The sequence below is a fragment of the Leopardus geoffroyi genome, chromosome A1 (assembly GCF_018350155.1).
Source record: "Leopardus geoffroyi isolate Oge1 chromosome A1, O.geoffroyi_Oge1_pat1.0, whole genome shotgun sequence".
NCBI classification, from domain to species: domain Eukaryota; kingdom Metazoa; phylum Chordata; class Mammalia; order Carnivora; family Felidae; genus Leopardus; species Leopardus geoffroyi.
In genome coordinates this window covers 116,506,526-116,521,680 of record NC_059326.1, presented here as the reverse complement: position 1 = coordinate 116,521,680, position 15,155 = coordinate 116,506,526, and the positions used below count along the sequence as shown (strand labels likewise).

General features: G+C 48.7%; 2 protein-coding genes across 15 annotated transcripts; one reads left to right on the top strand and one right to left on the bottom strand.

Annotated features, from left to right (window-relative positions):
* Positions 1-66: 66 nt before the first annotated feature.
* Positions 67-13,976, bottom strand: TMCO6 (transmembrane and coiled-coil domains 6). Of its 14 annotated transcripts, XM_045490978.1 has the most exons (13): positions 9,990-10,099; positions 8,716-8,862; positions 8,169-8,329; positions 3,384-3,499; positions 3,095-3,278; positions 2,738-2,842; positions 2,476-2,561; positions 2,126-2,242; positions 1,790-1,901; positions 1,488-1,674; positions 1,248-1,342; positions 697-864; positions 67-451 (listed from the first exon to the last, which is right to left on the bottom strand). In XM_045490978.1, exons 3-13 carry the CDS (start codon positions 8,307-8,309, stop codon positions 338-340), a joined length of 1,425 nt encoding a protein of 474 aa, XP_045346934.1. In that variant the 5' UTR covers positions 8,310-8,329; positions 8,716-8,862; positions 9,990-10,099; the 3' UTR covers positions 67-337. The 14 variants fall into 14 exon arrangements, 13 of the variants coding, with proteins under 13 accessions (XP_045346934.1, XP_045346946.1, XP_045346958.1 ...); XM_045490990.1 differs by lacking the exons at positions 8,716-8,862; positions 9,990-10,099 and adding an exon at positions 5,452-5,564 and having other exon boundaries at positions 8,169-8,672; XM_045491002.1 differs by lacking the exons at positions 8,169-8,329; positions 8,716-8,862; positions 9,990-10,099 and adding exons at positions 5,452-5,564; positions 5,717-5,974.
* On the top strand, positions 9,679-11,829 carry CD14 (CD14 molecule). Its single transcript, XM_045491020.1, has 2 exons — positions 9,679-9,917; positions 10,007-11,829. Exons 1-2 carry the CDS (start codon positions 9,915-9,917, stop codon positions 11,123-11,125), a joined length of 1,122 nt encoding a protein of 373 aa, XP_045346976.1. The 5' UTR covers positions 9,679-9,914; the 3' UTR covers positions 11,126-11,829.
* Positions 13,977-15,155: the final 1,179 nt, after the last annotated feature.

Below are 15,155 nucleotides of genomic sequence, written 5' to 3'. Positions count from 1 at the left end.
ATCTCTGGATGCCCTTATTTTCCCCTCCACCCCTTATTGTGCAACCACTGGGACAAACCAGTTTAATGTAAAAATAAAACTTTATTCTGTCCCTTCAAAAACCACGAGCTGCTAATGGGGGGGTGGGGATGATTCCAGGCCCACATCAAGTCCCCTTTGGTCCTATATGGACAGTTCTGGGTCAAAGAAGAGCTGAGCTTTGAAAGTCTTGGCTTAGACACAGGAGCAGAGAGCAGGAGATACCATTACGGTTCTAAAACCTCAAAGGGGGATCCATGGGCAAGAAAGTCGGGGCAAGGGTAGGGTGGTGGTGATGAGTAGAATGACATCAAAAAGGTCACTGGTGAAGAGCTGTCTGCTGGAGAGCATGCACACGATCCTGGAGCTGGGCCTCCTCCTGGTGCCTTTCCAGGACCTGCAGCCCTGATTGCTGCAGAAAATCCTTAGCAGCCTAAGGGCAGGGTAGAAAAGGATTTAATACCTGGGTCCCTGTGCCCTAACACTTGATTCCTACAGGCTTATGGGTTAATCCACCTCTATTTGGAAGAAAGCCTTCCCAAAAAGAGGCTGGAAGTTCCGACCTAGAGTCCATATAGGCTTGCCAGGCCCAGAGAATTGACTAGAGATAGGACTGGAAGGAAAGGGGCCATAGTGAGACTAGAGGCCTCAGAATAGGGGACCAGGGCCAAAACCCACCTCTGGCTGGTAGAGGAACAGCAATTGCAGCAGCTCTAAACTCTGGCCTACTACCTCAATGTCAGGGAAGGCCAGTGTACCAATCAAGCAGGATAGCAAGGGCCCTGGCCACAGACGTTGGCAGTAAGCAGGACCCTTCTCTGCCACGTTGCACAGAACTGTGAGGACCTGCAGAAAGACATGTATACACAGTCCCCACAAAGGATGAAAACTAAAGACTAAAGATCGCTAAAATATGGAGTGCTGACCACATGGCCAGGCACCATGCCAAGCACTTCTATGCATGTTTCGTAATCCCTACAGCTGCCCGCAGGTAGGACTGCTATTCCCAATTACACACGAGGAAACTAAAGTTCAAGATGATAAGCTGATTTGCCCAAGGTTAGTAACTAGTCGTTTAAGGATTCACATCTAGACTGGTCTGGCCCTGAAGCCATCCATACCACACCACCTGCCAGCTCTCAGGTAAGGGTACTTCTGAGTGCAAAGACCTGCTCCCACTGTTTTTACTTTGGCACCATATCCCATACTTAAGTGACCCCAATACCTACCAATATGCTCACCACGTTAGAAACTGGCAACAACTGCAAGAGGGGCTCAATCAGATCCATGGAGAGCAAGGAGGTACAGAAACTAGGACTGTTTGCTAGAAGGGAAAATGTCACAGTAGAGTCCCCAAACAGGGAAATGAAACTGCAACTGCCCCCCTCCCCCAATCCCACCCACCTTAGCCAAGTCAGTGAGTAAGTATGTCCAGTATCTAAAGGTCCTAGGCACATTATGACACATACCAGTGAGGTTGTTAAGGAGCCAGAGGCCCTCAGGAAGTAGGCTGGGCTGTTTCTGAAGGAAGAACTGCAGAAGGATAAATAAGGCAGCCACGACACGCTCGTCTTCAAGCTGATTTTGCCCTCCCACAACCTCCATTGCTGCTTCTGTTAGCAAGTTGCTTAGACACCGAAGCACAGGACATGCCAGCTGCAAAGACAAGTTGGTCTGAGTATGGTCTAAGGAGGAAGGGGCTACCTGTGTACTGAAGGAAGAACAGTAGGAGGAAAGGTAGCCCAGACCTTGACCTGTTCTCTTCACCTACCAGCTCCAGTCCTGTATCCTCTGTTCTCTGGACAGCTCCAGCCATGTCCAATAGCAGCAACCCCAGAGTGGACACACCCCCATGGGAGATAAGCAGGGTATTGTCGACCTGGCTGGGCAATAAGAATCAAATAGTCACTACTCAGTCAATCCTACCTTTAAGATGGCAAATGGCCTAGGTTGTAGGCTTCCTGGGCTCCAAGTAAAGAGGACTACAGAAGGAAGAAAACTCTCTGAAATTCCAGAAACCAAAGTTCAAAAACAAGAGTGTCCTAGAAGGGAGCCCTAGGGAGACCTAGGGAAGGTCTGTGGGACTTCTGCAAAAGGCCTTTGTTACCTGCAGATGATATAGTGCAGACACCAGGCAAACTCCACAGCAACCCCAAGGTTCAGCTTTGGACCAGGTTGCAACAGTCGCAGGATGTGCTCAGGGAGAGTGGAGCCCAAGACGGAGCTGTCAGCAGAAGGAGAGCTGTGAGTGGGAACCACAGAAACCAAAATGCCAGTCATTCTTCCCAAACCCTAAGAGCAGGTGGGAAAGCATTCAAATCCAAAGCTCTTCCCAGCCAGACACCTTGAGCTAAAATGTGCAATAGCTTTGGAAACAAGACTCAATCACACCTCCAGGGGTTACAATACAAAGTGGGTCACACCTACCTGCACATCTGCAGACACAATTTTACTTACGGGATGATCATCTCTGGAGCTTCCTTAACTTGCAGAAGCTGGGATAAGGCATATCCAAGGGCTTCCAGCACAGTCAGATGGGGGGACTAGAAGTAGACAGAGTACAGATCTGACTCTGGAAACCGCATCATAAGGTTCCCTGTAACCTTCAACCCCTTAGCATAGGGCAGAGGCTGAAGCTGCCTAAACAAAGCAGGGGGACCATGTAGAGACAAGTGAGGGGAGTGCTGCCCAAGGAGGGAGACAGTAGATGGACGCTCACCTGGATGCAGGCAGCCAAGGCTGGAACAATGCCCTGTGGCAGGAGCTGCCTTCTCACAGCCTCACTCTCCACAATCAGGTTACCCAGTGTATACAGACAGAGCTCCTGAGAGTGGGACAACAAAAGCACTGGGCATAGCCTATCTCAGGCTAGGGTGGGGGTGGGAGTGCGGAGGATGGAACAGTGTTGTCTTTGAGGCTCTGGGCAAAAGGGAGTGGAAGATGATGGGCATATGTATGGCTATGGACATCAGGGGAAACAAGTTTTCTTCTTCCCCTATGTGCCAGGTCAAACTACACCCAAAAGCATAATTTTTAAATCCAAGCCAAGAACAAGGTAGGAAGGGACAAGGCTTACTATAAAGTCTGAGCTGTGACCGGAGAGGTAGGTGAGAAGGTAGGAAGTGGCTGGCAGGCAGGCCTCAGCCACCGCAGACTGTTCAGAATGAGAGAGCTCATGAAGGCACCGAGCGGCCTCAAGCTGCAACAGGGCTTGGTTGCTGGTCAGAAGCCCGACCAAGGTCCGCATGCTGCCCTCCAGCCTACATGAGTGAGCACCAGAGCCCTGCTCAGCCTGTGGCCCATCCCCTCCACACTCCTGTCCATCTCTTAGAGACCCAGCCCCCACTCACACCACCCACACTGACCAGATGAAGGTCTGCTGCGTCTCAGGGTGCTGCAAGCCTCGACGAAGGCTGACCAGAGCCCTCTCTCTCTCCTTTTCTTCTGTCCCCTGCTGTGCTAATCGTAGGAAATGCTGGATCTGGAGCACAGGGCATGGAGAGAAGAGATGGCAACATAAAGTTGCCAGAAAGCAAACATGAGTCCTACTCTGCCCACTTCACCTGTGAGCACTCCAATGTTGCACCATCCCTTGAACTTGTCATTCACACTAATATGGCGAGTAAGTCTCAATCTTGCAGTAGGGTAGACAGAAGAGGGAATCAGAACTGGGTTTAATACCAGCCCTGCCACTTCTCTACAAGAAACCTAAACCTCAGTTTTTCACCTGAAAAATGGGAATAACATCTTTCCTGCCTTCTTAAGGGGTTATTTCAAGGATAACATTTAAACCTTTCAGTCTGGCACAGCCTATCCCTCTAGCCATTCTCCCCGTGCAACCTATACTCCAACACCTAGCATAACATGACTTGTTTCTAATGCTTCCAAGCTTTTGCACAATCTATTTTTCTGCCTGGGATAGCCTCCCCAGGTCCTCCACTCCCTTCAGATTTCTATTCCGGTTACTGACTCTGAGAAGTAAGGTCTTCCTGGCTTCCTTTTGCACATTTAGGGGGTTCTATTGTGCCTCATGTTTCCTTCATGACAGGTGGTTAGCACACCTGTCTCCTTCACTGGGTTACTGCAAGCACTTCAAAGAAAGGGATTCTCTTCATCTTTGTGTACCTCAGTACCCAGCACAGTATCTTGGCATAAAGTAAGCACACAATGAACCAATGAACGTAGGCACGAGTGCTTTGTGAACAACATATGTAAACATAGACAATATAAACTAAGGGGATGCCCAATGCTTGCTGAATGAATAAATCAGGTAAAACTAATCATTTCATTCACTTATTCACTAAATACTGACCATCTACTATATGCCTGATAGTCTACAGGCATCTGAGTTTTGAATGACAACAACTAAGATAGGGTGTAGGTTCTGAGGCACCTGGGTGGCTCAGTCAGCTAAGTGTCCAACTTTGGCTCAGGTCATGATCTTGCGGTTTGAGGGTTCAAGCCCCATATGAGGCTCTGTGCCAACAGCTCGGGGCCTGGAGCCTGCTTGAGATTCTGTCTCCTTCCCTCTCTCTCTGCCCCTCCCCTGCTCGCATTCTGTCTCTCTCTCAAAAATAAATAAACATTAAAAAACAAATAAATAAGTCTCGTTGGAAAAACGATAAACAAGCAATTAGTAGGATCGATATTCTGCAAACAGGCTGTCAAGCCAATACTAAAAGAGACTCACTTTTAGATGCTGCAAATGCAAATGACTTGAGACAGGAAAGAGCCTAATACAGTCTTTCAAGAACTAAAAAGGGGTGTGGCACCTGGGTGGCTCAGTCAGTTGAAGGATCGACTTATGTTCAGGTCACGATCTCCCAGTGAGTTCGAGCCCCACATCAGGATCCCTTCTGTAAGGCTTCAGCCCAGACCCCACTTCAGAGCCTCTGTCCTGTCTCTGCCCCTCCCTGGCTTGCGTTCTCCCAAAAATAAGTAAAAAACAAAAAAACAAAAACAAAAAAACCTAAAAACGGGTAATTTGGGCTAAGATGAATAAACTGGTAAGGTTGGAGGGAGGCAAAGGTTAGACAGTGCTGGACATTATAGGTCACAGGAAGGATTTCGGTCTCTATGTGTTCTTAAAAGGCACATCTGTCTGACGTATGGAGAATGAATTTGAAGGCGGCAAGCACAGATACAGATGACCTGTTAGAAGGCTATTGTGAGTACACGGAGAAGAGGATGGCTTAGCCACGATGGTGAAGCACGTAAGGACGCCAAAGCTCCCTAAGACGTTTAAAACGACTAAGACTTGATGTATCGGTGTGGGGATGAGAGACCGAGTTGTCGAGGATGATTCACCGGTTTCTGGCTTGGCCCACTGGATGGATGGAGGTAGTGAAGGGACCGCGTCCAGATGTGGGGCGGACCTCAAAAGGAATTTGGCGCCAGCCGGTGTCGACCTCACCGTGCACCCTGTCGCCTCACCTCAGTTTCCCCAAGGATCATGGCCACACATCCCCCTTCGGCTTCCTCCGACGCGTCGTCTCTCAGCAGTCTCTTACTGATCAGCTGCTGTTCCCTCCGCGCCTTCCGCAGTGCTGGGGGCAAAGAAGCCGGCTGAACGTAGGGGGGGGGGGGGGGCATCTAGGACTCTGAACCCCGTCTCCAACCCGGGAATCTCCTTATCCTATCTCCGACCGCCATAGCCACCCCGCGCATCCTGCCGTCTCCCTTGCTCGCCAGCACCTGCCTCCCGCTCCCGTCGGCGGCACCGTAGCTCCTCTACCACGCAGCCCACCGGTCTGAGGCGACCCTGCCTTCCGCTCCACATGGTGGGCCTGGATAAAATCCGCCCAAAGCAGAAAGCCAGCGAAGCGCTCCACGAGCCTAAGAGATGGCACGCACCGCGCAACCGCAGCGCTTGCCGGAAAAGGAGGTGCGAGTGGGCGGAGCACGGCGCAAAGAGAAGGCGGGGAGGAGCAAGAAGGCGCAACCAGGATGTGGAGCAGGGCGGGGACAGAGCGGGTAAGGACCGATGGAGGGGCGGGGCGAAGGGAGAGTAGAATGGGGTGGGACAAGGGCAGGGAGGGGCGGGGCGAAAGCTAGAGGCGGAGTAGGACCTCTGCAGCCAGGAGCTTAAGCAAAGCCGAACAGCGCGGTTTTTCTCCTTCCCAGTTCTAGGAAAGAAATTCAGCCTCGACTTGGACTGACAGTGCCTCACCTTCCGCTCGGCAAATACAACCCCCCCATACCTAACACATCCTAGACGAACATTCAAAACTACCTCGACCTCTAGGAAGATTTCACCAATAACTCGGCTCTCACTGATGAACGTTGGATTCGCATTACTTTATTGAATTGTTCTCCATCATGAGTTATCCCCAGTACACACGTATAAAGAAAATGAGACAAATATAATTATTTCCCTGTTCTAAATAAAAGTAATTTTTTTTTAATGTATATTTACTTTTGAGAGAGAGAGCGTGTTACAGAGAGGGGCAGAGAAAGAGAAAAAAGGAGACACAGAATCTGAAGGAGGCTCCAGGCTCTGAGCTGTCAGCACAGAGCTGGAGGTGGGGCTGGAGCCCATGGACTGTGAGATCATGACGTGAGCCCTAGTCCCACGCTTAACCAACCGACTGACCCACCGAGGCGCCCCTAGTAATTCTTTTTTTAATATTTAATTGTTTTTTTAATGTTTATTTATTTTTGAAAGAGACAGAAAGCGAAGGAAAGGCAGAGAAAGAGGGAGAGAGAGAATCCCAAGCAGGCTCTGCGCTATCAGCAGAGCCCCACCCACTCAGGGCTAGATCCCAGGAACCATGAAATCAAGACCTGAGCCGAAATCAAGAGTAGAATGCAACTGAGCCAGCCAGGCACCCGGGGGGTTAAGTAATTCTTAAACCAAATTTTGAGTGCCATTAACCACCAGGCACTGGGGAAACACTGGTGAATTTAAAAACTGTGTTCCTTACCTCTGAAATCTGAATTGTGGCCAAGTAAGCCTTGCATGGTCTAATCCCTGCATACCTCTCCAGTTTTCAATGGAAGGGAGCCTCAACTAATTCATCTCTCCTGGGATCTTCTCTTTGTTCCAAGCCCTTGCTTTCTTCCTTCTCCAGGCTTTTGCACAGGCTGTTACCCTCCCTAGAGCCCTGTCTCTGCTCCACCACCCCCAATAAGCACCCTTCCCTTAATTAACACCACCCTCAGGATCTCAATTACAGTGTCCCCTACTCAGAACTACTGTACCTGCGTCCCTGTCATGAGAGCCTATAACAATGTATACTTCATAACCCTTTTCACAGCTGTCATTAAGTTACAGTGTAATCGTTTGATGTTGTCTCCTCTCCTTCAAAATTCCAAGAAAGTAGAGTGTTGGTAGCACTTAAAAATTTCTATTGGAGGCCTCCAATTTTTATTTTTATTTTATTTTATTTTATTGATGGTTGGTAGATTCTTTTATTAACAATCAAAAAGCTTCACACTTACAATAGGAAAATAAGTGTTTTTCTATTGATTAGTTAAATGAAAACTATCCAGGACTTTGTATGATTTCTAATGTGTGCCAGGTTTGATGTGTACCTAAGAAGACAGGACATTAGCCTACTGAAATCATTAGGTATGACTGAAAATGAGAAACAGTAATTTATAAAACATTTACCTAATAGCTTTCCCTGGAGGCCTCTAATTTTTAGAAAGCTATTACTTAGGCAAATAAAAGAGCAAATCCAGGAAAGGGAACAGTTCTTCAAACCAACTTCCTTTGGTAGTCTAGTGGTTAAGATTTGGCACTTTCAAACCAACTTCCTTCCCCAGAATTTAATTTCATCTCTTGGAGTCAGTTGCCTTCAATCTCTTCCACAAATCACCTAGTTAAATATCTGCAGACCATCATCCTGCCCCCACATCTCTCCAGGTTCAACATCCATCCAGCTCCGGGACAACCATTTACTGAGCACCTGCTATGCACCATGCTCTGGCTGGAGGTAGGGTCTGGGTCTTATCTCCTTTGTCATGGGACAGGCTTCTTTTAACACCTACATATTTCTCCTGGTGGCGAAGGTAAGACAAGTCACCAGGCAAAATGTCTGCTCAGAGAGTTACAGCTGCCCACCCTGATTTTTTTTGCACTTATCTGCCCAACAAGACTGTCAATCCTGTAAACAACAGCCCCATGTCCTCTCTAATACAGTACTCACTGTTCCTTTCTCCACAGCTCCCACAAGTCCTTGGTTTATCCCCTCTGAGTCCTCTTCTCTATGGACTGTAGCTCTGGGTCTGTGTTTGCCTCTTCCAGTTCCTGGAGTACTTGAGGGACTGTGTGATGACCATGTCTGCATCCCTGGGTTTTGTACCAGCCCTGACATTTGGTAGACAAATGATAGATATTTGTTGAATCAAGGTGTGAGTTGGGGATCTTTGCAAACCATCATTGCCCCTCTTCATTGGCACCACAAAGTGCTTTCCCCAAAATGATGGGGTTTGCTAAGGAGCCAGGCTTCAGTGGCCTGAGTCTTCTGAATGCAGAGGCTTTGATGAAGAACATAACAATCAGGAGTACTCTAATAGATGTGGCCCTGTAGTCATAGACAGGTATTACCATTAGGTCCATTTTACAAAGCAGGAGCGCAGAAATCTGAGGCCCAGAAACTTGCCCAAATCTTACAACCTCAGTGGTAGAGCTGGGATTCCAAGCCTGGCTGTCTGACTGCAGAGTCAGTGTATTCAACACTGAGCTATACTCACATCTTGGTCCTCAAGGATGCACCAGTGACCTGGCCTGGCTTTGGGGCATGGCTCAGGGTATAAGGGCATGATCAACAAGGCACACAGAGAGCAGTCTGGCCTGATGAAGCCTCCCTGTTTGGAATGAGGACAGATGTGAAGCCTTTCCTGAAAAGTAGGAGAAGTGAGAATTCAAAAATTTTTTTGTATAGCTCTTTCCCCAGAATCCACAGGTGCAGAACTGTGAGGGCAGTTATAGAGGCATAGCCCCTACACCACCCTCTGGGACACTTGCTTTTTTTTCTTGGCAAAACAGGTAGGTTACTAATTAATCCTCATTCAACATTGGTCCAGCCTTTCCTTTCTAGGACACAGGAATTGTGTTGGGGGGAAGGGAGAGGAGAGCTAGGTGCAAGGGGGCAAACTGGGTTAGAAATGCCTTGTTTCTCAATTTCAGGATAAGAACATGGAAAGTGTAAGAGGTGGAGCTACTTGGCCAATGTGTCTCTGTTAAACACTTCTTTCTACTTTTAAGAAAGCTATTACTTTCTTAATAAAGTTTTAAAAAGAACAAGTCAGCAGAAAAAAAAAAGGAAGAGAGTTGTTCTTCAGACCTACTTCCTTCTCTCGAACCTCATCCTATCCCTTGGAGTCAACAGATGAAATTTGCAATTCCTTCCACAAAATATCCAATTATATATCCGAGGATATTCAGGTGATTGGATTTGGGTGTGTTGGTAAGTTCATAGTAACCACCAAAACTAGAGAAAAGTTAAGCAAACTACCCCAGTTGAGTCATTGGGATAGAGGCTGAGGGAGGTAAGAGTCCTGGCCTGCGGCACTGGAGATCCTTCTTTCTCAATAACTATCAAACAAGCCTGGGGTGTCTGACTCATCAGGGCACTGCCTGGAGCATTGCACTCCAGATGCCCTACAATATCCTTCCTGCAAAAGTCCCTCTCCTGGCAAAATCCCTCATTGCAAAATTTCCCAGAACTGTAGTGCATAGAGCGGTTGGGTGGCAGAGAGGTGGGGAGTGACCAGGGTTCACAAAGGAAGTAACAGAGTGACACCCCAGGGTTACATAAACTCTCAGAGGCCGCCAAAGAGGACAGATAACGTGTGGGGAGCCTAGAAACCAGGGAGTGCCGCTGCACAGGGAAGAAGCCAGAGCCCTTCCCTGAGCTTGCCAGGACAGAGTCTCCGAGCACCAATCGACCATGGTGAGTGTACGGTCTTGGGGACGAAAGGGAACTACTCGAAGAATCCCAGGGACTAGCTGGGGCCGCCCTGACCTCCGCTCTCTTCCCAGGTGCGCGCGCCCTGCTTGCTGCTGCTGCTGCTGCTGCCAACGCTGTGCGTCTCTGAGACCACACCAGAACCCTGCGAAGTGGACGACGACGATGTCCGCTGCTTCTGCAACTTCACGGATCCTCAGCCCGACTGGTCCAGCGCCTTCCAGTGTATGGCTGCCGTCGAGGTGGAGATCCACGGCGGCGGCCGCAGCCTGGAACAATTTCTAAAGGGCGCAGACGCCGACCCGAAGCAGTATGCTGACATGGTCAAGGCTCTGCGCTTGCGGCGGCTCACAGTAGGCTCTGCACAGGTTCCTGCTGTGCTGCTGGTCGCCTTCCTGCGTGCGCTCTCATATTCCCGCCTCAAAGAACTGACGCTCCAGAACCTGGAGGTAACCGGCGCGATGCCGCCGCTTCTTCTGGAAGCCACTGGGCCTGCGCTCTCCACCCTCACTCTCCGCAACGTGTCGTGGGCAACCGGAGGTGCCTGGCTCGCGGAACTGCAGCAGTGGCTCAAGCCGGGCCTCAAAGTACTGAATATTGCGCAAGCACACTCGCTTGCTTTTCCCTGCTCCCAACTCCGCACCTTTCCGGCCCTCACCACCTTAGACTTATCCGACAATCCCGGACTGGGCGAGGACGGACTGACTGCAGCTCTTTGTCCGCACAAATTCCCGGCCCTTCGGGCTCTGGCTTTACGCAACGCGGGGATGGAGACGCCCAACGGCGTGTGCTTGGCCATGGCGGCGGCGGGTGTGCAACTCCACAGCCTAGACCTCAGCCACAACTCGCTGCGCGCCACCGCCCCAGGCGCTCCTGGATGTGTCTGGCCCAGCACACTGAACTCTCTCAACTTGTCGTTCGCTGAGCTGGAGCAGGTGCCTAAGGGACTGCCGGCCAAGCTCAGCGTGCTAGATCTTAGGTGCAACAGGCTGAACAGAGTGCCGGGGCTAGAAGAGCTGCCCAAGGTGAGTAACCTGACACTGGACGGGAATCCCTTTATGGACCCTGAAGCCCCCAAATATCAAGAAGACCCGATGAACTCTGGCGTGGTCCAAGCCTGTGCGCGTTCGGCCTTGGCTGTGGGGATGTCCGGAACCCTCGCGGTGCTTCAAAGGGTGGGGGGCTTCGCCTAAAGCCCAAGAGAGACTAATGAATTGGCTCAGATTGCCCTGGCTGCTGGGAAGCCTCGTCAGAACGTCTTAATCAACCAACCCTCTGCCCCATGTTCATTAAAACCTGAAACAACGATTCATGTCATTTACTCAACAGATGTGTGTACTGGGTGTTGTGATGTGCTAGGCACAGAGCTGGATGTGGAATCCATTATATTTAGACTTTCTTCATCCTAAGAATAGAACTTCAAGGGTGCAAGGGGCAGGGAATATTGCCTGTCTAGGCTGTGTGTGAGGAACAGAGGTTTCCGTGCAATCCACCTTTCTGAGGAGATTACTAGCACCTGTGTTAAAGGATATCTGAGTGATAAACGTGCCTAGCAAGTTACAGCACGTTTCCTCTGTGGTGCACTTTCCAAGAGCCAGCTTCTCCCCCTGTCAATGGCAATAAAACCCGGAGCCACTTATTCTCTCTCTCTTTATCTCTCCCACCCTCCCGGGAGAAGGGACAGCTATGCCACCTGTCCTACATAAGCTCTGGGTTTCATAATTCCAGGGTTTCTCTTCTGCTGTGTAAAGCCCCTTGGCACACACAGGTATTTTGGCTTTCACTGTGTCATCGGGGAATTTGGGCACAGAGGACTGTTGCAAGATGCTGTCATTAAACATTCTGTGTCTGAACCAGAGATCTGATCATTATGTTAGTAAATGTGTGTATAATTGTTTCTGGCTGGATCTTTTTTTTTTTTTTTTTCCTGGCTGAATCTTTGAATTGCAAATAGGATAACAGCTTAGATACTTCACAGGCTCTTAGACCTTTCACAGGGCAATTAACCACATGTGCCCTCCAAAACCACATTATTTCAGAGACCCAGGGCATCGACCAAGAGGTATTGTTCCTTCTAGGAGTCTCTTCTGTACATCGAGGAGGCAGCCACATCCATCAGAGAGCTACACACTTGCCTCACAGAGGAGCTGGGAGAAGGAAGGGAGGGGGATATAAATAACCACAGCCCACTGATCTGCTTCCCTCTAGTATCTAGAGCCACACAGGTAGGGATGAAGGATGCAAAGTAGCATTGGTGGGAGAGTTACACAGGTTACCAGACCACAGATGCAGAGAATCATGGGGACAGATAAATAAACCTCCCCCCACCCCCAGTCAGGAGGCCCCCTGGAGTGTCCCCAAGGGACTTCATCCAGCCTCTTGGAACATTTCTTGTCTCAGAGAACTAACCACTTGAAGCAACTCCTTTCATTTGAATAGCTTTGAGAACTCTTCATCAAAATTATGGAGCCCCTGCTCAACCTCAGGCCCCATTAGGATCCTGGTATACAAAGATGAATCCAAAACATCCATGTCCTCAGGGAGTTCTCAATCCAATAAGGGAGATGTACACAGAAAAGATAGTTATGATTCAGTGAATGGGAGGGATCAACTCTATGAGGGAAGGGTGGTTCTGTGGAAGGCTGTACAGAAAAGGAGACATTTAACCCAGCTCTTGAGAGGTGTTTCCTCAGGAAGGACATTCCCAGGCAAAAATGGGCACTTCAAAAGGCTCAGAAACCTGAAAGTATAATGGCCAGATCTGGGAATTATAACTGATTAGGTAGGGCTAGAGATCATGGTGATGGAAGCTGGAGACATTCATCCATTCAAGTGCTAATTATGTGCCAGGCACGATGCTAAACCCTGTGGATACAGCAGAAATCATAAAGAAGTTCTGGTTCATACGGAGTCCAGATTCTAGTTGGATGGTGGGGGTGAGGGGAAGACAATAAACATATAATATATCAAAGTAAGATAAGTGCTGTGAAGAGAAAGAGGAGAGAGCATTGAGGATTGATATGTTATATGGGATTGTTAGGAAAGCCTCTCTGGTAAGGGATAGTTGAACAAACTCATGAGTGAATTGGGAAAGTGAGCTTAAGGATAGCTTCCGGAATGGCATTTCAGGTAGAGACAATGGCAAGCACAAAGATCCTGAGGGCTTTGGAATGTTATAGGAAACAGCAAGGAGGCCAATGTGGGGGAAGCAGGGTGAGCAGGGGTGGAAGGGAAGAACAGTAAGAGAAAACATTAGAGAATAGCAGGGCCAGATTATGTAGGGCCTTGTAAAGCCATGTTACTCAAAATATCATCTGAGGCAAGATAAATTTTAAGAAAGTCCAGAATGAATGTTTAGAAACTTTAATAAAATTTCACATTGCAGCAATGTTTCAATTGTATTTTATAAAAGTATCATCCACAATGGATTGCAACTTTAAAATTTTTTTTTTCAACGTTTATTTATTTTTGGGACAGACAGAGACAGAGCATGAACGGGGGAGGGGCAGAGAGAGAGGGAGACACAGAATCGGAAACAGGCTCCAGGCTCTGAGCCATCAGCCCAGAGCCTGACACGGGGCTCGAACTCAGGGGCTCGAACTCACAGACCGCGAGATCGTGACCTGGCTGAAGTCGGACGCTTAACCGACTGCGCCACCCAGGCGCCCCTGGATTGCAACTTTAAAAAAGAAACTTGGTCCCTTGCCAAAGGGAGTTGGAGAAGCACCGTAAATATAGAACATAGTAAGAACTTTAGCTTTTGCTCTAATTAAGCTTAGGAGCCATCTCTCTCCTCTGGACAGAAGAGAGATAATATAACTAAAAGCATCTCAGGAAGGGACATAGAGGTAATCCTGCAGGGTGTGAGGAGTTATTAATGGGTTTTTAGTGCACAGTTAATGGAAGTGGGCATGTGTTTGAAAAAGCCCACAGGTGACCACGTGGAGGATGGATTAGCAGATTCTAAGGGAGCACGCACTGAGGAGGTTATTGAATGAGTCCAGGTGAGAAAAAGTGAGGACCTGACCGGGACAGCAGTAGACATGGGGATGTGGGGGAAGGATGGCTCCAGGAGCTCTGAAAGAAACAGAACTGATGGGTCCCAGGATGCCTGAATGTGAGTGAAGATGGGATGACTCAGATTTCCGGTTTAGGTGATGCAGGGTTTCTGAAGGGGATGGAAATTTAAAAGAAAAAGAAGATTGGGGGAAGAGGCACTTCAGAGCTTGAAGTGCTTTAGGGAACTCCCTGTGGAGAAATCCAGTAGCTAGTAGGTTTTTGGGGTTTAGGTCTGACAAGATGAGTTTGGACTGGATGCAAGAATTGAGGAGCAATGCACTGCAGAAGTGCTAGCCATGTGCTATCACTGTGAAGTGATAGCCATGGAAAAGCTCCCTGAGCCCTGGAGGGGATAGAGCAAGAAGGGAGACTGCTGGGAAGGGAAACTCGGAAAACATCAGTCAACATTTTAGGAAGCAGGAGGGGGGGGGGTCCTTAAAGGAGACAGAGATGTAAGAGGAGAATTCTGAACTTTTCAGGTGGGGGCACAGGGACAGAGTGGTCAGCAGTCTCCTAGCTTCCTTCCCTATCTTTGTCTCTGTCCCCTCCCCTCAACATATTGTAGCCACTCCACTCTGGCATTCTTTCCTTTCACACTGGCTCTTCCCTCTGTCCGGAATGCTCTGGTCATTTGTTTATTCCGTTGTTCAACAAGACTCGTTTAGTGAGTTTCTACCACGTGGCAAACACTTGCAAGTGCTGAGGATACATCAGTGAACAGAGCAGCAGAGGTCCCTGTTCATAAAGTGCTTACATTGCAGCGGGGAGAGTAAGGTCTATAGTGTATTAGAAGATAAATGCTGTTGAAAAAAATAGAGCAGGGACAAAAAGGGGAGAGTATTGGGGGTGAGTATTAAACATTGCAAGACGTAACTAAGAATGTGGCTTCTGAGCAAAGATGTCAGAGAGGTGAGAGAGTGAGCCTTGCAGTTACCTGGTGGAAACACATTCCGGAAAGAGGAATCATCCACTACACAGGCTCTGGAAGATATAAGAGATGACATCAGTGAGATGAGGGTCCACAATTTTTTAAGGTTTATAGGCCACTGGAAAGCTTTGGCTTTTATTTTCGGCGAAATAGAGATCCACGGGAGGATTTTGAGCAGAGAGTAACATAATGTGGTTTACATTTTAAAAGGGTCATTCTGGGTGCTACATTGAGAA

What these genes read in the sequence shown, in the direction of transcription:
- TMCO6 (XM_045490975.1), bottom strand. Translation starts at nt 5,797, where the DNA reads ATGTGGAGCGGAAGGCAGGGTCGCCTCAGACCGGTGGGCTGCGTGGTA. An exon ending in GTCACAGCTCAGACTTTATA is followed by an intron (nt 2,843 to 3,094) that starts GTAAGCCTTGTC and finishes TCCCACTCTCAG; the next exon opens with GAGCTCTGTCTGTATACACT. An exon ending in CTGCACTATATCATCTGCAG is followed by an intron (nt 1,902 to 2,125) that starts GTAACAAAGGCC and finishes CTTATTGCCCAG; the next exon opens with CCAGGTCGACAATACCCTGC.